The sequence below is a fragment of the Oncorhynchus masou genome, chromosome 24 (genome assembly GCF_036934945.1).
Source record: "Oncorhynchus masou masou isolate Uvic2021 chromosome 24, UVic_Omas_1.1, whole genome shotgun sequence".
Lineage (NCBI taxonomy): Eukaryota > Metazoa > Chordata > Actinopteri > Salmoniformes > Salmonidae > Oncorhynchus > Oncorhynchus masou.
In genome coordinates this window covers 115,909,746-115,933,933 of record NC_088235.1, presented here as the reverse complement: position 1 = coordinate 115,933,933, position 24,188 = coordinate 115,909,746, and the positions used below count along the sequence as shown (strand labels likewise).

Here is a 24,188-nt window from a genome sequence, read left to right as displayed (position 1 = left end):
TTTACCAAACTTTACAGTTGGCACTATGCATTGGAGCCGGTAGCGTTCTCCTGGCGTTCTCCTGGCGTTCTCCTGGCGTTCTCCTGGCGTTCTCCTGGCGTTCTCCTGGCATCATCAGACTGCCAGATGGTGAAGAGTGATTCATGACTCCAGAGAACACGTTTCCACTGCTCCAGAGTCCAATGGCAGCGAGCTTATCACCACTCCAGCCGACGCTTGGCATTGCGCATGGTGATCTTAGGCTTGTGTGCGGCTGCTTGGCCAAGGAAACCCATTTCATGAAGCTCCCACTGAACAGTTCTTGTGCTGACGTTGCTTCCAGAGGCATTTTTGGAACTCGGTATTGTATATTGCAACCGATAGACAGTACGGTTGTCCTGTACTCGGTGGTCCTGTTCTGTGAGCCTGTGTGGCCTACCACTTTGTGGCTGAGCCGTTGTTGCTCCTAGATGTTTTCACTTCACAATAACAGCACAGAAATTTGACAAACTGACCTGTTGGAAAGGTGGCATCTTATGACGGTGCCATGTTGAAGGCCACTGAGCTCTTCTGGAAGGCCATTCCAATGCCAATGTTTGTCTATGGAGATTGCATGGCTGTGTGATTGATTTTATACACCTGTCAGCCAAATCCACTCATTGGAAGGAGTGTGCATACACAGTACTTTGTATATGTAATGTATATTAGTGTATATTTTGGTCATGTAGTGTATATTTTGGTCATGTTGTCATGTCTTGTTATGTCTGTTCCTGTCCTTTCTCTTCATTCTCTCTCTCTGCTGGTCTTTTTAGGTTACCTTCTCTGTCTCTCATCCCTCAGCTGTTCTACATTTCCCCTAACTAGCTCATTCTCTCTTTCCCCACCTGTTCTCTCTTCCCCCTCTGATTAGGTCTCTATTTCTTTCTCTGTTCCTGCTACTTTCAGTGTCTGATTCTTGTTTGTGTTTTTTGATGCCAGAAGCAAGCTGTCGTCTCGTTTGCTTCCACCTTGTCCTGTCCTGTCGGAGTCTGCATGGCAGGTGCAACCTGCATTATACTACGTTCTTTTGTTCCATTGACTACGTTGGAAGAGGATTTATGCCATTCCTGTTTTTTATTAAAGAACTCTGTTTTCTGTTAAAACCGCGTTTGGGTCTTCACTCAAGTTCATAACAGAAGAATCAGACCAAGAATGGACCCAGCGGCTCCGGACCCTTTTCACTCCGCCGTCGAGATCCAGGGAGCGATGCTAGGCAGACACGAGGAGGAATTGTCTGCTGCTCAACATGCCGTTGAGACCCTGGCCGTCCAAGTCTCCGACCTCACAAGACGGGTTCACCAACTCCACCTCGATCCACCGCCCACTTCCAGGGTTTCCGAGTCTCCGGAGCCCAGGATCAACAACCCGCCGTGTTACTCTGGGGAGCCCACTGAGTGCCGCTCATTCCTCACTCAGTGTGATGTGGTGTTCTCTCTCCAGCCCAACACTTACTCCAGGAGCGCAGCCCGCATCGCCTACGTCATTTCTCTCCTTACCGGACGGGCGCGTGAGTGGGGCACGGCAGTCTGGGAGGCGAGGGCTGAGTGTATTAACCAGTATCAGGACTTTAAGGAGGAGATGATACGGGTTTTTGACCGTTCTGTTTTTGGCGAGGAGGCTTCCAGGGCCCTGTCTTCCCTATGTCAGGGGAATAGATCCATAACGGATTATTCTATTGAGTTTCGCACTCTCGCTGCCTCTAGTGACTGGAACGAGCCGGCTTTGCTCGCTCGTTTTCTGGAGGGTCTCCACGTCGAGGTTAAGGATGAGATCCTCTCCCGGGAGGTTCCTTCCAGTCTGGACTCCTTAATAGCTCTCGCTATTCGCATAGAGCGACGGTTTGATCTTCGTCGCCGAGCTCGTGGAAAGGAGCTCACGTTCTCCGTTGCTCCCCTCTCCACATCACTGCCACCTGCCGCATCACTGCCACCCTCCCCCGCCGGCTCGGATGCTGAGCCTATGCAGCTGGGGGTATTCGCATCTCGGCCAAGGAGAGGGAACGGAGAATCACCAATCGCCTCTGTCTCTACTGCGGCTCCGCTGGTCATTTTGTCACCTCATGTCCAGTAAAAGGCCAGAGCTCATCAGTAAGAGGAGGGCTACTGGTGAGCGCAACTACTCAGGCCTCTCCTTCTGGATCACGCACTACCTTTCCGGTCCATCTCCGCTGGCCCGGTTCATCTGCTTCCTGCAGTGCCTTGATAGACTCTGGGGCGGAGGGCTGTTTTATGGACGAGACCTGGGCTCGGGAACATGACATTCCTCTCAGACAGTTAGGGAGCCCAGGGCCTTGTTCGCTTTAGATGGTAGTTCTCTCCCCAAGATTCAGCGTGAGACGCTGCCTTTAACCCTCACTGTCTCTGGTAATCATAGCGAAACCATTTCTTTTTTAATTTTTCGTTCACCTTTTACACCTGTTGTTTTGGGTCATCCCTGGCTAGTGCGCCATAACCCTTCTATTAATTGGTCTAGTAATACTATCCTATCCTGGAATGTTTCTTGTCATGTAACCTGTTTAATGTCTGCTATCCCTCCTGTTTCCTCTGTCTCTTCTTCACAGGAGGAGCCTGGCGATTTGACAGGGGTGCCGGAGGAGTATCACGATCTGCGCACGGTGTTCAGTCGTTCCAAGGCCACTTCTCTCCCTCCACACCGGTCGTATGACTGTAGTATTGATCTCCTTCCGGGAACTACTCCCCCGGGGTAGATTATACTCTCTGTCGGCTCCCGAACGTAAGGCTCTCGAGGATTATTTGTCGGTTTCGCTCGACGCCGGTACCATAGTCTCCTCCTCCTCCCCGCCGGCGCGGGGTTCTTTTTGTTCAGAAGAAGGACGGGTCCCTGCGCCCATGCGTGGATTATCGAGGGCTGAATGACATAACAGTTAAGAATCGTTATCCGCTTCCTCTTATGTCTTCAGCCTTCGAGATCCTGCAGGGAGCCAGGTTTTTCACCAAATTGGACCTTCGTAACGCCTACCATCTCGTGCGCATCAGGGAGGGGGACGAGTGGAAGACGGCGTTTAACACTCCGTTAGGGCACTTTGAATACCGGGTTCTTCCTTTCGGCCTCGTTAACGCTCCAGCTGTCTTTCAGGCACTAGTTAACGACGTCCTGAGAGACATGCTGAACATTTTTGTTTTCGTTTACATGGATGATATCCTGATTTTTTCACCGTCTCTCTCGATTCATGTTCAGCACGTGCGACGCGTCCTCCAGCGCCTTTTGGAGAACTGTCTTTATGTGAAGGCTGAGAAGTGCACTTTTCATGCCGCCTCTGTCCCTTTTCTCGGTTCCGTTATTTCCGCTGAGGGCATTAAGATGGATCCCGCTAAGGTCCAGGCTGTCATTGATTGGCCCGTTCCTAAGTCACGCGTCGAGCTGCAGCGCTTTCTGGGCTTCGCTAATTTCTACCGTCGTTTCATCCGTAATTTCGGTCAGGTGGCAGCTCCTCTCACAGCCCTTACTTCTGTTAAGACGTGCTTTAAGTGGTCCGTTTCCGCCCAGGGAGCTTTTGATCTTCTTAAGAATCGTTTTACATCCGCACCTATTCTTGTTACACCTGACATCTCTAGACAGTTTGTTGTTGAGGTTGACGCGTCAGAGGTGGGCGTGGGAGCCATTCTTTCTCAGCGCTCTCTCTCTGACGGCAAGGTCCATCCTTGCGCGTTTTTCTCTCATCGCTTATCGCCGTCAGAACGTAACTATGATGTTGGTAATCGCGAACTGCTCGCCATCCGCTTAGCCCTAGGCGAATGGCGACAGTGGTTGGAGGGGGCGACCGTTCCTTTTGTCGTTTGGACTGACCATAGGAACCTTGAGTACATCCGTTCAGCCAAACGACTTAATGCGCGTCAGGCTCGTTGGGCTCTGTTTTTCGCTCGTTTCGAGTTTGTTATTTCTTATCGTCCGGGCTCAAAAACACCAAACCTGATGCTTTATCTCGTCTCTTCAGTTCTTCTGAGGTCTCCACCGACCCCGATGGGATTCTCCCTGAGGGGCGTGTTGTCGGGTTGACTGTCTGGGGAATTGAGAGGCAGGTAAAGCAAGCACTCGCTCACACTCCGTCGCCGCGAGCTTGTCCTAGGAACCTTCTGTTCGTTCCCGTTCCTACTCGTCCGGCCGTTCTTCAGTGGGCCCACTCTGCCAAGTTAGCCGGCCACCCCGGCCTTCGGGGTACGCTCGCTTCCATTCGCCAGCGTTTCTGGTGGCCCACTCGGGAACGTGACGCGCGTCGATTTGTCGCCGCTTGTTCGGTCTGCGCGCAGACTAAATCTGGGAACTCTCCTCCTGCCGGCCGTCTCAGACCGCTTCCCATTCCCTCTCGACCGTGGTCTCACATCGCTTTAGATTTTATCACCGGACTGCCTTCATCAGCGGGGAAGACAGTTATTCTTACGGTTGTCGATAGATTCTCTAAGGCGGCTCATTTCATTCCTCTCGATAAGCTCCCTTCTGCTAAGGAGACGGCTCAGATCATTATCGAGAATGTTTTCCGAATTCATGGCCTTCCGTCTGACGTCGTTTCCGACAGAGGCCCGCAGTTCACGTCTCAATTTTGGAGGGAGTTTTGCCGTTTGATTGGGGCTTCCGTCAGTCTCTCGTCCGGCTTTCATCCCCAGTCTAACGGTCAAGCCGAACGAGCCAATCAGACTGTTGGTCGCATTTTACGCAGTCTTTCTTTTCGTAACCCTGCGTCTTGGTCAGAACAGCTCCCCTGGGCAGAGTACGCCCACAACTCGCTTCCCTCGTCTGCTACCGGTCTATCCCCTTTTCAGTGTAGCCTCGGGTACCAGCCTCCGCTGTTCTCATCTCAGCTCGCCGAGTCCTGCGTCCCCTCCGCTCAGGCTTTTGTCCAGCGTTGCGAGCGCACCTGGAAGGGGGTCAGGTCGGCACTTTGCCGTAATAGGGCGCAGACTGTGAGGGCCGCTAATAAGCGTAGGACCAAGAGTCCTAGATATTGTTGCGGTCAGAGAGTATGGCTCTCCACTCAGAACCTTCCCCTTAAGACAGCTTCTCGCAAGTTGGCCCCGCGGTTCATTGGTCCGTTCCGTATTTCCCAGGTCATTAATCCTGTCGCAGTGCGACTTCTTCTCCCGCTATCTTCGTCGCGTTCACCCGGTCTTCCATGTCTCCTGTGTTAAGCCCGTTCTTCGCGCCCCCGCTCGTCCCTCCCCCCCCATCCTTGTCGAGGCGCACCCATCTACAGGGTTCGTAAGATTTTGGACATGCGCCCTCGGGGCCGTGGTCATCAGTACCTAGTGGATTGGGAGGGGTACGGTCCTGAGGAGAGGAGTTGGGTTCCCTCTCGGGACGTGCTGGACCGTTCGCTGATCGATGATTTCCTCCGTTGCCGCCAGGTTTCCTCCTCGAGTGCGCCAGGAGGCGCTCGGTGAGTGGGGGGGTACTGTCATGTCTTGTTATGTCTGTTCCTGTCCTTTCTCTTCATTCTCTCTCTCTGCTGGTCTTTTTAGGTTACCTTCTCTGTCTCTCATCCCTCAGCTGTTCTACATTTCCCCTAACTAGCTCATTCTCTCTTTCCCCACCTGTTCTCTCTTCCCCCTCTGATTAGGTCTCTATTTCTTTCTCTGTTCCTGCTACTTTCAGTGTCTGATTCTTGTTTGTGTTTTTTGATGCCAGAAGCAAGCTGTCGTCTCGTTTGCTTCCACCTTGTCCTGTCCTGTCGGAGTCTGCATGGCAGGTGCAACCTGCATTATACTACGTTCTTTTGTTCCATTGACTACGTTGGAAGAGGATTTATGCCATTCCTGTTTTTTATTAAAGAACTCTGTTTTCTGTTAAAACCGCGTTTGGGTCTTCACTCAAGTTCATAACACATGTAATGTATATTTTGGTCATGTAGTGTATATTTTGGTCATGTAGTGTATATTTTGGTAATGTAGAGTATATATTGCTCATGTAGTGCATATGCAATGTATATTTTGGTCATGTAGTGTATATTTTGGTCATGTAGTGTATATTTTGGTCATGTAGTGTATATTAGTGTATATTTTGGTCATGTAGTGTATATTTCGGTCATGTAATGTATATTAGTGTATATTTTGGTCATGTAATGTATATTTTGGTCATGTAGTGTATATTTTGGTCATGTAGTGTATATTTTGGTCATGTAGTGTATATTTCGGTCATGTAGTGTATATTTTGGTCATGTAATGTATATTAGTGTATATTTTGGTCATGTAGTGTATATTTCGGTCATGTAGTGTATATTTCGGTCATGTAGTGTATATTTCGGTCATGTAGTGTATATTTCGGTCATGTAGTGTATATTTTGGTCATGTAGTGTATATTTTGGTCATGTAGAGTATATATTGCTCATGTAGTGCATATGCAATTATATTTTGGTCATGTAGTGTATATTTTGGTCATGTAGAGTATATATTGCTCATGTAGTGTATATGTAATGTATATTTTGGTCATGTAGTGTATATGTAATGTATATTTTGGTCATGTAATGTATATTTTGGTCATGTAGTGTATATTTTGGTCATGTAGTGTATATTAGTGTATATTTTGGTCATGTAGTGTATATTTTGGTCATGTAGTGTATATTTCGGTCATGTAGTGTATATTTTGGTCATGTAGTGTATATTTCGGTCATGTAGTGTATATTTCGGTCATGTAGTGTATATTTCGGTCATGTAGTGTATATTTCGGTCATGTAGTGTATATTTTGGTCATGTAGTGTATATTTTGGTCATGTAGTGTATATTTCGGTCATGTAGTGTATATTTCGGTCATGTAGTGTATATTTCGGTCATGTAGTGTATATTTCGGTCATGTAGTGTATATTTCGGTCATGTAGTGTATATTTTGGTCATGTAGTGTATATTTCGGTCATGTAGTGTATATTTCGGTCATGTAGTGTATATTTCGGTCATGTAATGTATATTTCAGTCATGTAATGTATATTTCAGTCATGTAATGTATATTTCAGTCATGTAGTGTATATTTCGGTCATGTAGTGTATATTTCGGTCATGTAGTGTATATTTCGGTCATGTAGTGTATATTTCGGTCATGTAGTGTATATTTCGGTCATGTAGTGTATATTTCGGTCATGTAGTGTATATTTCGGTCATGTAGTGTATATTTCGGTCATGTAGTGTATATTTCGGTCATGTAGTGTATATTTTGGTCATGTAATGTATATTTCAGTCATGTAGTGTATATTTCAGTCATGTAGTGTCTGCTGAAATATGGAAGTGCAGGATATACAACAGCCCTGCAGGTGGCAGCACCACTCCTGTTTATGTTCACCATACAGGTCACTCCTCATGAGTCTGTCATATTTACATAAATACCGTTCACTGAATGTTGAATAAGGAGTAGAAGTTTTATTCTTAATTTCCTATTTTTCTTTCTACTCTTAGATGTATATATTTCAGATACGCTATAACCAGTATAATCACCATCAGTACTTTCCATAATGCATTCTAAATATGGACTTTACCATTACCTCAAGTTACCATACTATATGTGGTCCATACAATCCTGAATAGGTTCTCTCAAATAATATGTCTTATCATTCTAAAGCTGCAATGATACTAAAATCCAACTGGAGCAAATACATACCAAGGCAACTATTGACAGAGCAGAGGGTCTTACGATCCATAGTCATACACATATATATATATATATATATATATATATATATATATATTTGTTATTATTATTTTACAATGACGGCCTAAACCGGCAAAACCCGGATGACACTGGGCCAATTGTGTGCGCCGCCCTATGGGACTCCCAAGCACGGCCGGTTGTCATACAGCCTGGAATCAAACCAGGGTCTGTAGTGACACTTCTAACACTGAGATGCAGTGCCTGCGACCGCTCCCGAGTGCTTATCTTCAATCGAAGTCGGAAGTTTACAAATATTTGGCAAATATTACTTTTGCTATGATGAAGGTGATTGAGGGGAAGGTACAGTTGAAGTCAGATTACATACACTTAGGTTGGAGTCATTACATCTAGTTTTTCAACCACTCCACAAATGTCTTGTTAACAAACTACAGTTTTGGCAAGTCGGTTAGGCAAGTCTACTTTGTGCATGACACAAGTAATTTTTCCAACAATTGTTTATAGACCGATTATTTCACTTATAATTCACTGTATCAGAGGTTTACATACACCAAGTTGACTGCTTTTAAACAGCTTGGAAAATTCCAGATAATGATGTTGTGGCTTTAAAAGCTTCTGATAGGCTAATTAACATCATTTGAGTCAATTGGAGGTGTACCTGTGGATGTATTTCAAGGCCTACCTTCAAACTCGGTGTCTCTTTGCTTGACATCATGGGAAAATCAAAAGAAATCAGCCAAGACCTCTGAAATAAATTGTATACCTCCACAAGTGTTTGATCCTTGGGAGCAATTTCCTAACACCTGAAGGTACCACGTTCATCTGTAAAAACAATAGTACTCAAGTATAAACACCACGCAGACGTCATACCGCTCAGGAAGGAGACGCGTTCTGTCTCCTAGAGATGAACGTACTTTGATGCGAAAAGTGCAAATCAATCCCAGAACAACAGCAAAGGACCTTGTGAAAATGCTAGAGGAAACAGGTACAAAAGTATCTATATCCACAGTAAAACGAGTCCTATGTCAACATAACCTGAAAGGCCGCTCAACAAGGAAGAAGCCACTGCTCCAAAACCGCCATAAACATGCCAGACTACTGTTTGCAACTGCACATAGGGACAGAGATCGTACTTTTTGAGAAATGTTCTCTGGTCTGATGAAACAAAAATAGAACCGTTTGGCCATAATGACCATCCTTATTTTTGGAGGAAAAAGGGGGAGGCTTGCAAGCCGAAGAACACCATCCCCACCGTGAAGCACGGGGGTGGCAGCATCATGTTGTGAGGGTGCATTGCTGCAGGAGGGACTGGTGCAATTCACAAAATATATGGTATCATGAGGCAGTAAAATGATGATGTTATATTGAAGCAACATCAGTCAGGAAGTTAAAAAGCTTGGTCGCAAATGGGTCTTCCAAATGGACAATGACCCCAAGCATACTTCCAAAGTTGAGGCAAAATGGCTTTTTTATTTATTTTATTTATTTTTTATTTCACCTTCATTTAACCAGGGAGGCCAGTTGAGAACAAGTTTAAAACTGTGACCTGGCCAAGATAAAGCAAAGCAGTGCGACACAAACAACAACACAGAGTTACACATGGAATGTATCTTGGCCAGGTTGAACCTATTCTCAACTGGCCTACCTGGGTGGTCGTGGTGGAATCGCAGGGGCTCCTTGTTGGCAGTAACAGGGGTCCAGGCCAATTGGCAAAATTTGTATTGTAGCCCAAGGAGTGGATGTCTGGATGTCATAAGGTGAATTCACCAATTTGTAAGTCGCTCTGGATAAGAGCGTCTGCCAAATGACTTAAATGTAAATGTAAATGTAATGAGTGGCTGATGGACCTCTTCAGCTAGCTGGGAGATGGGCCTAGCACAAGGCTAGTTCCAGGCTCACTGGTGCTTGCTTCTGGACAGAGACGTTAGCCAGGGGGGTAGCCACTCGGATAGAAGCTAGCTAGCTGCAATGAACCAGGTGAAAAGGTTCAGAGCTTGCGGTAGGTAACAGGAGATGGAGAAAGAGCAGTCCGGTAAGCTCTGGGTTGAAACGTGCTGTGCAGACTGGCAGGAGTTGATCAGGCCAAGGTTAGCTGATTACCGCTAGCAGTGGCTAACTGACTACTAGCGAGTAGCTAGTTAGCTGGCTAGCCTCTGTTGGGGGTTCCGGTTCTAAAGTATAGAAAATACCAGATCCGTACCACATTGGGTGAGGCGGGATGCAGGAGATTGTTGAACCTGAGGTAAGAAATAACTTAATAATAATAATAATAATATTCAGAATTCCATTGTCCAGTATAAACTAGTATCGGAGGCTACTTCCTACTTTCTCTCTATAGAGCTACTTCTATTCTAGTTCCACTTACTCATCTTCACATGTATATTAAAGGGTATTCCAAGTGAGAACTTTTGGGTTTGTTTTCATTGAACCGTTTTTTGTACAGGTTAGACCCGCTGAGGTCAGAACATCTCCTTTGAAAGAAGACAACGGTTTTCATTGAGCATAGAGTGGCAAACTTCCGTGAATTTTCCTCAAATTCCCAAATTTCCCGTAAATAACGGTTTGTGTTCCAAGACTCCCAGAATAAGCAGGAAGTCCAGAATTCCTCCAATCGGGATTTCTGCAAAAATCAGGGAATTTTGAAAACACTCAGGAAATTTTGCAACCCCAGTTGACCATCCCCATCTCTAGTCCAGACTTACTTCCTCTTGCGGACTCTGTCGGGGTATCCCAGTGACTGTGCGTTGCTCTCTCTGCTGGAGGCCTCTTTGAGCTCAGGGCCCCTGAAGCGCTCCAGAAAGGAGTCCGGTCTCTCCACCTCGTGGTGCATCTTGTGAGAGGCCCAGGTCCGCAGCATGAACAGGAAGTGAGAGAGCCTAGACGATCAGAGAAAACAACACACTCTCTGTCTGGCTTCTGGCTACGTCCCAAATAGCACCCTATTTCCTATATAGTGCACTGACAAAGGCCACATAGCACTCACTAGTAACTATGTAAGGAATAGGGTGCATTTTGGGATGCCCCACTGTATGTGTAGACAGTTATATTATAGCTACCATGTTATATAGACTGGGTTATATTATAGCTGCCAGGTTGTGTGGACTGGGTTATATTATAGCTGCCATGTTATATAGACTCGGTTATATTATAGCTGCCAGGTTGTGTGGACTGGGTTATATTATAGCTGCCAGGTTGTGTGGACTGGGTTATATTACAGCTGCCAGGTTATATAGACTCGGTTATATTATAGCTGCCAGGTTGTATGGACTGGGTTATATTACAGCTGCCAGGTTATATAGACTCGGTTATATTATAGCTGCCAGGTTGTGTGGACTGGGTTATATTATAGCTGCCAGGTTGTATGGACTGGGTTATATTACAGCTGCCAGGTTATATAGACTCGGTTATATTATAGCTGCCAGGTTGTATGGACTGGGTTATATTACAGCTGCCAGGTTATATAGACTCGGTTATATTATAGCTGCCAGGTTGTATGGACAGGGTTATATTATAGCTGCCAGGTTGTATGGACTGGGTTATATTATGGCTGCCAGGTTGTGTAGACTGAGTTATATTATAGCTACCATGTTATATAGACTCGGTTATATTATAGCTGCCAGGTTGTGTGGACTGGGTTATATTATAGCTGCCATGTTGTATGGACTGGGTTATATTATAGCTGCCAGGTTGTGTAGACCAGGTTATATTATAGCTGCCAGGTTGTGTAGACCGGGTTATATTATAGCTGCCAGGTTGTATGGACTGGGTTATATTATGGCTGCCAGGTTGTGTAGACTGAGTTATATTATAGCTACCATGTTATATAGACTTGGTTATATTATAGCTGCCAGGGTGTGTGGACTGGGTTATATTATAGCTGCCAGGTTGTGTGGACTGGGTTGTATTATAGCTGCCAGGTTGTGTGGACTGAGTTATATTATAGCTGCCAGGTTGTGTGGACTGGGTTATATTATAGCTGCCAGGTTGTATAGACAGGGTTATATTATAGCTGCCAGGTTGTATGGACTGGGTTATATTATAGCTGCCAGGTTGTATGGACATGGTTATATTATAGCTGCCAGGTTGTATGGACTGGGTTATATTATAGCTGCCAGGTTGTATGGACTGGGTTATATTATAGCTGCCAGGTTGTGTGGACTGGGTTATATTATAGCTGCCAGGTTGTATGGACTGGGTTATATTATAGCTGCCAGGTTGTGGACTTGGTTATATTATAGGTGCCAGGTTGTATAGACTGGGTTATATTATAGCTGTCAGGTTGTATGGACTGGATTATATTATAGCTGCCAGGTTGTATGGACTGGGTTATATTATAGCTGCCAGGTTGTATGGACTGGATTATATTATAGCTGCCAGGTTGTATGGACTGGGTTATATTATAGCTGCCATGTTGTATGGACTGGGTTATATTATAGCTGCCAGGTTGTATGGACTGGGTTATATTATAGCTGGCAGGTTGTATAGACTGGGTTATATTATAGCTGCCAGGTTGTATGGACTGGGTTATATTATAGCTGCCATGTTGTATGGACTGGGTTATATTATAGCTGCCAGGTTGTATGGACTGGGTTATATTATAGCTGCCAGGTTGTATGGACTGGATTATATTATAGCTGCCAGGTTGTATGGACTGGGTTATATTATAGCTGCCATGTTGTATGGACTGGGTTATATTATAGCTGCCAGGTTGTATGGACTGGGTTATATTATAGCTGCCAGGTTGTATGGACTGGGTTATATTACAGCTGCCAGGTTATATAGACTCGGTTATATTATAGCTGCCAGGTTGTATGGACCGGGTTATATTATAGCTGCCAGGTTGTGGACTGGGTTATATTATAGCTGCCATGTTGTATGGACTGGGTTATATTATAGCTGCCAGGTTGTGGACTGGGTTATATTATAGCTGCCATGTTGTATGGACTGGGTTATATTATAGCTGCCAGGTTGTGTAGACCAGGTTATATTATAGCTGCCAGGTTGTGTAGACTGGGTTATATTATAGCTGCCAGGTTGTATGGACTGGGTTATGTTATGGCTGCCAGGTTGTGTAGACTGAGTTATATTATAGCTACCATGTTATATAGACTTGGTTATATTATAGCTGCCAGGGTGTGTGGACTGGGTTATATTATAGCTGCCAGGTTGTGTGGACTGGGTTGTATTATAGCTGCCAGGTTGTGTGGACTGAGTTATATTATAGCTGCCAGGTTGTGTGGACTGGGTTATATTATAGCTGCCAGGTTGTATAGACAGGGTTATATTATAGCTGCCAGGTTGTATGGACTGGGTTATATTATAGCTGCCAGGTTGTATGGACTGGGTTATATTATAGCTGCCAGGTTGTATGGACTGGGTTATATTATAGCTACCATGTTCTATGGACTGGGTTATATTATAGCTGCCAGGTTGTATGGACTGGGTTATATTATAGCTGCCAGGTTGTATGGACTGGGTTATATTATAGCTACCATGTTCTATGGACTGGGTTATATTATAGCTGCCAGGTTGTATGGACTGGGTTATATTATAGCTGCCAGGTTGTATGGACTGGGTTATATTTTGGCTGCCAGGTAGTGACCAAGAGAATCAAAGAGCGGATGACTTTGCATGATGTGAAACTGACAATAGACAAGCAACAAGTGACGATGGACTGAATGTTATGGGTGAGATGCTGTGCTGTGAGGTGGGTTATATACCTGGCCAGGGTTCCTGACCCTGTAAAGGAATCTCTGTGAGACTCTGTGTGTCTCATCGTTAACGCAGAGACAGCACCCTGAACCTCTGACAATGTGTCTTCACACTCTGAGTTGGCCCTGAGAGAGAGAGAGACAGAGAGAGGGGGAGAGAGAGAGAGAGACAGAAAGAGAGAGAGAGAGAGACAGAGAGAGAGAGAGAGAGAGAGAGAGAGACAGAAAGAGACAGAGAGAGAGAGACAGAAAGAGCGAGAGAGTAAGAGAGTAAGAGAGTGAGAGAGAGAGAGAGAGAGACAGAGAGAGAGAGAGAGAGAGAGAGAGAGAGAGAAAGGGAGAGAGAGAGACATAGAGAGAAAGAGAAAGAGAGAGAGAGAGAGACAGAGAGAGACAGAGAGAGAGAGAGAGACAGAAAGAGACAGAGAGAGAGAGACAGAAAGAGCGAGAGAGTAAGAGAGTAAGAGAGTGAGAGAGAGAGAGAGAGAGACAGAGAGAGAGAGAGAGAAAGGGAGAGAGAGAGACATAGAGAGAAAGAGAAAGAGAGAGAGAGAGACAGAGACAGAGAGAGAGCGAGACAGAGACAGAGACAGAGAGAGAGAGAGTCACAATCCACAAGGATGCTGACTTTTATGGCAGCTAGACAACAGACAGCTGGCATTGGATTGAGACAGCCTGTGTGTTCCTAGCCTGACTGTAGCTAGATCATTGGATTGAGACAGCCTGTGTGTTCCTAGCCTGACTGTAGCTAGATCATTGGATTGAGACAGCCTGTGTGTTCCTAGCCTGACTGTAGCTAGATCATTGGATTGAGACAGCCTGTGTGTTCCTAGCCTGACTGTAGCTAGATCATTGGATTGAGACAGCCTGTGTGTTCCTAGCCTGACTGTAGCTAGATCATTGGATTGAGACAGCCTGTGTGTTCCTAGCCTGACTGTAGCTAGATCATTGGATTGAGACAGCCTGTGTGTTCCTAGCCTGACTGTAGCTAGATCATTGGATTGAGACAGCCTGTGTGTTCCTAGCCTGACTGTAGCTAGATCATTGGATTGAGACAGCCTGTGTGTTCCTAGCCTGACTGTAGCTAGATCATTGGATTGAGACAGCCTGTGTGTTCCTAGCCTGACTGTAGCTAGATCATTGGATTGAGACAGCCTGTTTGTTCCTAGCCTGACTGTAGCTAGATCATTGGATTGAGACAGCCTGTGTGTTCCTAGCCTGACTGTAGCTAGATCATTGGATTGAGACAGCCTGTGTGTTCCTAGCCTGACTGTAGCTAGATCATTGGATTGAGACAGCCTGTGTGTTCCTAGCCTGACTGTAGCTAGATCATTGGATTGAGACAGCCTGTGTGTTCCTAGCCTGACTGTAGCTAGATCATTGGATTGAGACAGCCTGTGTGTTCCTAGCCTGACTGCCTATCTGTTTGAGCTATCATGCCAAATCTGTGTTACTCGTTGTCAAAGCCAGACAATAAGCACGGAGTCTTGACTTGTCACCTGGAGGTTCCGTTCTCGATGGAGTCCAGGTCATCATCGGACGTGCCGAGAAGCGTATGTTGCCTGGGCGTTGCCGGGTAGGACTGGTCTGTGCAGATCTTTGCCATGTTGACTTCTCAGGCCTTACTGGCCATGGGACTCCACACTCCAAAAAAATAAACACTGTAAGAGGTCAGAGGTTAGCCAATCAGTGATCAGGATATAGGCCCTTAAAAAGATGGAGAGGCATCTTCCAACCAGGATTTCTGGATGACCCTGACGTTTTGGAAAAGTAACCCCTAGTTTTGAAACCTTAACCCTGCATCTGAATGTAAACGGACAGCTAGGCATTTATCTCTTCTGTCTGTTGTCACAAACCGGCTCAAAGCCCGTAACAAAGGGAGACAACGTGGAGATAAGGAGTAACAAAATATATATTTATTAACCAAAGCAACTAAGGAAAATATACAATGGTGTGTGTAATCAGTAATCAGTAGTGTAAGTGAGTGTTTTGCATGCATGAATGTGATAATGCAGGGTGTTGAAAGGTGCCAATGCAAACAAACAAAAGGCCACCAAGAACCACAACACAATCTACAAATGTGTCTGCATGGAGAGAGTCTCCTCCATGAATGTAGAAGAGGTCTATTTATCCTGGGACACACCTGGCCCAGGAGTTTCCCATGTAGCTGACGACCCTCCCCAACTCCGCCCACCGGCATCCTAATAAGGAAACAAGAACAAAGACAATACGGCAGACAGAGTGGGAGGGTCGTCACACTGTGAATGGTTCCACTCATTCATCAGTCTTTCAATGGTCTTTTCTATAAATCCCATGAGACTAAAATATCAAGGACAAGCAGTGTGTCTGTCTATACAGTAGAATATCACAGACAAGCAGTGTGTCTGTCTATACAGTAGAATATCACAGACAAGCAGTGTGTCTGTCTATACAGTAGAATATCACAGACAAGCAGTGTGTCTGTCTATACAGTAGAATATCACAGACAAGCAGTGTGTCTGTCTATACAGTAGAATATCACAGACAAGCAGTGTGTCTGTCTATACAGTAAAATATCACAGACAAGCAGTGTGTGTCTATACAGTAGAATATCACAGACAAGCAGTGTGTCTGTCTATACAGTAAATTATCACAGACAAGCAGTGTGTCTGTCTATACAGTAGAATATCACAGACAAGCAGTGTGTCTGTCTATACAGTAGAATATCACAGACAAGCAGTGTGTCTGTCTATACAGTAGAATATCACAGACAAGCAGTGTGTCTGTCTATACAGTAAAATATCACAGACAAGCAGTGTGTCTGTCATACAGTAGAATATCACAGACAAGCAGTGTGTCTGTCTATACAGTAGAATATCACAGACAAGCAGTGTGTCTGTCTATACAGTAGAATATCACAGACAAGCAGTGTGTCTGTCTATACAGTAGAATATCACAGACAAGCAGTGTGTCTGTCTATACAGTAGAATATCACAGACAAGCAGTGTGTCTGTCTATACAGTAGAATATCACAGACAAGCAGTGTGTCTGTCTATACAGTAGAATATCACAGACAAGCAGTGTGTCTGTCTATACAGTAAAATATCACAGACAAGCAGTGTGTGTCTATACAGTAGAATATCACAGACAAGCAGTGTGTCTGTCTATACAGTAAAATATCACAGACAAGCAGTGTGTCTGTCTATACAGTAGAATATCACAGACAAGCAGTGTGTCTGTCTATACAGTAGAATATCACAGACAAGCAGTGTGTCTGTCTATACAGTAGAATATCACAGACAAGCAGTGTGTCTGTCATACAGTAGAATATCACAGACAAGCAGTGTGTCTGTCTATACAGTAGAATATCACAGACAAGCAGTGTGTCTGTCTATACAGTAGAATATCACAGACAAGCAGTGTGTCTGTCTATACAGTAGAATATCACAGACAAGCAGTGTGTCTGTCTATACAGTAGAATATCACAGACAAGCAGTGTGTCTGTCTATACAGTAGAATATCACAGACAAGCAGTGTGTCTGTCTATACAGTAGAATATCACAGACAAGCAGTGTGTCTGTCATACAGTAGAATATCACAGACAAGCAGTGTGTCTGTCTATACAGTAGAATATCACAGACAAGCAGTGTGTCTGTCTATACAGTAGAATATCACAGACAAGCAGTGTGTCTGTCTATACAGTAGAATATCACAGACAAGCAGTGTGTCTGTCTATACAGTAAAATATCACAGACAAGCAGTGTGTCTGTCTATACAGTAAAATATCACAGACAAGCAGTGTGTCTGTCTATACAGTAGAATATCACAGACAAGCAGTGTGTCTGTCTATACAGTAGAATATCACAGACAAGCAGTGTGTCTGTCTATACAGTAGAATATCACAGACAAGCAGTGTGTCTGTCTATACAGTAGAATATCACAGACAAGCAGTGTGTCTGTCTATACAGTAGAATATCACAGACAAGCAGTGTGTCTGTCATACAGTAGAATATCACAGACAAGCAGTGTGTCTGTCTATACAGTAGAATATCACAGACAAGCAGTGTGTCTGTCTATACAGTAGAATATCACAGACAAGCAGTGTGTCTGTCTATACAGTAGAATATCACAGACAAGCAGTGTGTCTGTCTATACAGTAAAATATCACAGACAAGCAGTGTGTCTGTCTATACAGTAAAATATCACAGACAAGCAGTGTGTCTGTCTATACAGTAAAATATCACAGACAAGCAGTGTGTCTGTCTATACAGTAGAATATCACAGACAAGCAGTGTGTCTGTCTATACAGTAGAATATCACAGACAAGCAGTGTGTCTGTCTATACAGTAGAATATCACAGACAAGCAGTGTGTCTGTCTATACAGTATCTGCTAGTTGTAATGAAAGCGAGACCTGTATGGTTTTGTAAGGTGCATCGTCACTACTATCCAGTCACTCCATCACGAGATCCAATCAGATGCTAGGCTGTAGACAATGCGAGATCCAATCAGATGCTAGGCTGTTGACAATGTGACAATAAACGACCGTGACGCTAAATGAGAACTGTGATGACACAAGCAATAAACATAGACAATCACCCACAAACAAACAGTGAAACCCAGGCTACCTAAGTATGATTCTCAATCAGAGACAACTAATGACACCTGCCTCTGATTGAGAACCATACTCGGCCGAAACATACAAATCCCCAAATCATAGAAAAACAAACATAAACTGCCAACCCCAACTCACGCCCTGACCATACTAAATAATGACAAAACAAAGGAAATAAAGGTCAGAACGTGACATGTTGAGTGAATATTCGTTATTTTGATACTGTCTGGTGAGGAAGTGTGCAATATGGAATACATTGGAGGAAGGGAGAATTAATGAGTCATCAGTTGATGAATGTATAGACGGAGGGTATCCATTAAAGAACATGGACAACATCAGGGAATAAACTGGTACAAGTAGAGCCTGTCAATGCCTCCTAAAGAAACAGTACAGAGAAGTAACATTAGCTTGGATAACATTAGATATTTATTATATATATATATAGTATATATACATTAGATATTTGCATGTTATGTACTGGAGAAGGAGGCTAGTAAGCTGTTTTCAAAACATTGGATTACCAATTTGAGCAATGAGATCTCAGCTTGCTAGATAGCAAAGCTAATCAAACATTACACCTTAGCAAACAATCGTTGCGTAAAACTAATAGTTAGATTCAACTAACATGACAAGTACATAGACCTACAGTTGAAGTCAGAAGTTTACATACACCTTAGCAAAATACATTTAAACTCAGTTTTTCACAATTCCTTAACATTTAATCCTAGTAACAAATTCCCTGTCTTAGCTCAGTTAGGATCACCACTTTATTTTAAATATGTGAAATGTCAGAATAATAGTGGAGCGGAATATTTATTTCAGATTTGATTTCTTTCATCACATTCCCAGTGGGTCAGAAGTTTACATACGCTCAATTAGTATTTGGTAGCATCGCCTTTAAATTGTTTAACTTGGGTCAAACATTTCAGGTGGCCTTCCACAAGCTTCCAACAATAAGTTGGGTGAATTTTGGCCCATTCCTCCTGACAGAGCTGGTGTAACTGAGTCAGGTTTGTAGGCATCATTCCTCCTGACAGAGCTGGTGTAACTGAGTCAGGTTTGTAGGCCTCCTGACAGAACTGGTGTAACTGAGTCAGGTTTGTAGGCCTCCTGACAGAACTGGTGTAACTGAGTCAGGTTTGTAGACCTCCTGACAGAGCTGGTGTAACTGAGTCAGGTTTGTAGGCCTCCTTCCTCCTGACAGAGCTGGTGTAACTGAGTCAGGTTTGTAGACCTCCTGACAGAGCTGGTGTAACTGAGTCAGGTTTGTAGGCCTCCTGACAGAGCTGGTGTAACTGAGTCAGGTTTGTAGGCCTCCTGACAGAGCTGGTGTAACTGAGTCAGGTTTGTAGGCCTCCTAACAGAGCTGGTGTAACTGAGTCAGGTTTGTAGGCCTCCTTGCTCGCACACACTTTTTCCGTTCTGCCCACAAATGTTCTATAGGATTGAGGTCAGGGCTTTGTGATGGCCTCTCCAATACCTTGACTTTGTTGTCCTTTTGCCACAACTTTGGAAGTATGCTTTGGGTTATTGTCCATTTGGAAGATCCATTTGCAACAAAACTTTAACTGATGTCTTGAGAAGTTGCTTCAATATTTCCACATAATTTTCCCTCCCTCATGAAGCCATCTATTTTGTGAAGTGCACCAGCCCCTCCTGCAGCAAAGCACCCCCACAACATGATGCTGTCACCCCCGTGCTTCACACATGTACCTGATATGTGGTGTAGAGACCACTACTGCTAATATGTGACCTGATATGTTCTGTGGTGTGGAGACCACTACTGTTAACATATATGATCTGTGGCATGGAGACCACTACTGTTAACATATATGATCTGTGGCGTGGAGACCACTACTGTTAACATATATGATCTGTGGCGTGGAGACCACTGCTGTTAACATATATGATCTGTGGCGTGGAGACCACTGCTGTTAACATATATGATCTGTGGTGTGGATACCACTACTGTTAACATATATGATCTGTGGTGTGGAGACCACTACTGTTAACATATATGATCTGTGGCGTGGAGACCAATACTGTTAACATATATGATCTGTGGCGTGGAGACCACTGCTGTTAACATATATGATCTGTGGCGTGGAGACCACTGCTGTTAACATATATGATCTGTGGCGTGGAGACCACTACTGTTAACATATATGATCTGTGGAGTGGAGACCACTACTGTTAACATATATGATCTGTGGCGTGGAGACCACTACTGTTAACATATATGATCTGTGGCGTGGAGACCACTACTGTTAACATATATGATCTGTGGTGTGGAGACCACTACTGTTAACATATATGATCTGTGGCGTGGAGACCACTACTGTTAACATATATGATCTGTGGCGTGGAGACCACTACTGTTAACATATATGATCTGTGGTGTGGAGACCACTACTGTTAACATATATGATATGTGGCGTGGAGACCACTACTGTTAACATATATGATCTGTGGCGTGGATACCACTACTGTTAACATATATGATCTGTGGCGTGGAGACCACTACTGTTAACATATATGATCTGTGGCGTGGAGACCACTACTGTTAACATATATGATCTGTGGTGTGGATACCACTACTGTTAACATATATGATCTGTGGCGTGGAGACCACTACTGTTAACATATATGATCTGTGGCGTGGAGACCACTACTGTTAACATATATGATCTGTGGCGTGGAGACCACTACTGTTAACATATATGATCTGTGGCGTGGAGACCACTACTGTTAACATATATGATCTGTGGCGTGGAGACCACTACTGTTAACATATATGATCTGTGGCGTGGAGACCACTACTGTTAACATATATGATCTGTGGCGTGGAGACCACTACTGTTAACATATATGATCTGTGGCGTGGAGACCACTACTGTTAACATATATGATCTGTGGTGTGGAGACCACTACTGTTAACATATATGATCTGTGGCGTGGAGACCACTACTGTTAACATATATGATCTGTGGCGTGGAGACCACTACTGTTAACATATATGATCTGTGGTGTGGAGACCACTACTGTTAACATATATGATATGTGGCGTGGAGACCACTACTGTTAACATATATGATCTGTGGCGTGGAGACCACTACTGTTAACATATATGATCTGTGGCGTGGAGACCGCTACTGTTAACATATATGATCTGTGGCGTGGAGACCACTACTGTTAACATATATGATCTGTGGCGTGGAGACCACTACTGTTAACATATATGATCTGTGGCGTGGAGACCACTACTGTTAACATATATGATCTGTGGCGTGGAGACCACTACTGTTAACATATATGATCTGTGGTGTGGAGACCACTACTGTTAACATATATGATCTGTGGCGTGGAGACCACTACTGTTAACATATATGATCTGTGGCGTGGAGACCACTACTGTTAACATATATGATCTGTGGGGTGGATACCACTACTGTTAACATATATGATCTGTGGCATGGAGACCACTACTGTTAACATATATGATCTGTGGCGTGGAGACCACTACTGTTAACATATATGATCTGTGGCGTGGAGACCACTACTGTTAACATATATGATCTGTGGCGTGGAGACCACTACTGTTAACATATATGATCTGTGGCATGGAGACCACTACTGTTAACATATATGATCTGTGGCGTGGAGACCACTACTGTTAACATATATGATCTGTGGCGTGGAGACCACTACTGTTAACATATATGATCTGTGGCGTGGAGACCACTACTGTTAACATATATGATCTGTGGTGTGGAGACCACTACTGTTAACATATATGATCTGTGGCGTGGAGACCACTACTGTTAACATATATGATCTGTGGCGTGGAGACCACTACTGTTAACATATATGATCTGTGGTGTGGAGACCACTACTGTTAACATATATGATCTGTGGCGTGGAGACCACTACTGTTAACATATATGATCTGTGGCGTGGAGACCACTACTGTTAACATATATGATCTGTGGCGTGGAGACCACTACTGTTAACATATATGATCTGTGGCGTGGAGACCACTACTGTTAACATATATGATCTGTGGTGTGGATACCACTACTGTTAACATATATGATCTGTGGCGTGGAGACCACTACTGTTAACATATATGATCTGTGGCGTGGAGACCACTACTGTTAACATATATGATCTGTGGCGTGGAGACCACTACTGTTAACATATATGATCTGTGGCGTGGAGACCACTACTGTTAACATATATGATCTGTGGCGTGGAGACCACTACTGTTAACATATATGATCTGTGGCGTGGAGACCACTACTGTTAACATATATGATCTGTGGCGTGGAGACCACTACTGTTAACATATATGATCTGTGGCGTGGAGACCACTACTGTTAACATATATGATCTGTGGCGTGGAGACCACTACTGTTAACATATATGATCTGTGGCGTGGAGACCACTACTGTTAACATATATGATCTGTGGCGTGGAGACCACTACTGTTAACACGTCTACCTGTGGATTAGTGACAGATAACACTAAAACTATCTATCCTATGGAGACCACGAAAGCAATTGTACCCACCTGAATGTAGCCTGTTGTGTTCTCTCCTCACGCTGCGACAGCAGAAGTCATTCAGTTCAAGTTGACATTGGATAATTCCTTCTTTTTTTATTTTTTATAATAATAATTGTAATCCTACGTCGTTTGTTTTCTTTCTTCTTTGACCCCCAAAACAAATCCCAATCCCAATTGTAAATACAAAATAGTAGAGAATTTGTGAGTGACTTTTAGAAGCCCCTTTCTGTGGTATCTTCAGCACCATAGACAGACAGTAGACCGACAGTTCACGCTAACAGGAGAAAATCAACCGTGCTGTCTGCCAGGAGGCGGAGCCACATGGTGCTCAAATTATGAATATTCAACAGGCAAAGAAACTCTATTTTTCTATTAGGGATGCTCTGCTATTTATGTGTCATTTTAAGTCATACAAAAGGTTAAACATAAAAAAGGTTAGGGTTTTGTTTCATATTTTTGTTTCCTGTCATGTATTGAGTACAAATAGTCAACAAAAACAATGCACCCAGATCAACGGTAGACTTATTTAATTTCCAAATCATTTCATAGGTTAATACTGAGCATTACTGGCCCTACAGCTTCATTTAAATGTCAAGAAAACATTCAAGTCATTTTGATTTGGAGATTGGATTTTGAGAAATTAAAATTCTCACTGATCACAAAATAGCAAATGTGAGGTTTAGACATCCACAGATTCAAAGTAAAGTTATTGTCAATAGATGATGTCTGTCACTGCATCAATTGAAGAGGCTGATCACACATAAATGCATTAATATCCGTGTCAACATGATACCTCTACTCCTTCTCATGACACCGCTCATGACACCTCTCCTCCTACTCATGAAACCTCTCCTCCTACTCATGACACCTCTCATGATACCTCTACTCCTTCTCATGACACCGCTCATGATACCTCTCCTCCTACTCATGAAACCTCTCCTCCTACTCATGACACCTCTCATGATACCTCTACTCCTTCTCATGAAACCTCTCCTCCTACTCATGACACATCTCCTCCTACTCATGATACCTCTCATGATACCTCTACTCCTACTCATACCTCTCCTCCTACTCATGAAACCTCTCCTCCTACTCATGATACCTCTCCTCCTACTCATGACACCTCTCCTCCTACTCATGATACCTCTCCTCCTACTCATGAAACCTCTCCTCCTACTCATGACACCTCTCCTCCTACTCATGATACCTCTACTCCTACTCATGAAACCTCTCCTCCTACTCATGAAACCTCTCCTCCTACTCATGATACCTCTCCTCCTACTCATGAAACCTCTCCTCCTACTCATGACACCTCTCCTCCTACTCATGAAACCTCTCCTCCTACTCATGAAACCTCTCCTCCTACTCATGATACCTCTACTCCTTCTCATGACACCTCTCCTCCTACTCATGACACCTCTCCTCCTACTCATGATACCTCTACTCCTTCTCATGACACCTCTCCTCCTACTCATGACACCTCTCCTCCTACTCATGATACCTCTCCTCCTACTCATGACACCTCTCCTCCTACTCATGATACCTCTCCTCCTACTCATGAAACCTCTCCTCCTACTCATGACACCTCTCATGATACCTCTCCTCCTACTCATGACACCTCTCCTCCTACTCATGATACCTCTCCTCCTACTCATGACACCTCTCCTCCTACTCATGACACCTCTCCTCCTACTCATAC

At 44.2% G+C, this 24,188-nt stretch overlaps 1 protein-coding gene across 1 annotated transcript in view; it reads right to left on the bottom strand.

Moving 5' to 3' along the window:
* Positions 1–22,757, bottom strand: part of LOC135513316 (cyclic nucleotide-gated cation channel alpha-3-like) — a 40,789-nt gene extending 18,032 nt beyond the window's left edge. Inside the window, exons 1-4 of the mRNA XM_064936227.1 lie at positions 22,496–22,757; positions 14,833–14,994; positions 13,343–13,459; positions 10,325–10,498 (exon numbers count right to left, since the gene is read on the bottom strand). Of these exons, the coding sequence (XP_064792299.1) occupies positions 10,325–10,498; positions 13,343–13,459; positions 14,833–14,939 (398 nt within the window). The 5' untranslated portion in view covers positions 14,940–14,994; positions 22,496–22,757. The remainder of the gene's footprint in view (positions 1–10,324; positions 10,499–13,342; positions 13,460–14,832; positions 14,995–22,495) is intronic.
* Positions 22,758–24,188: the final 1,431 nt, after the last annotated feature.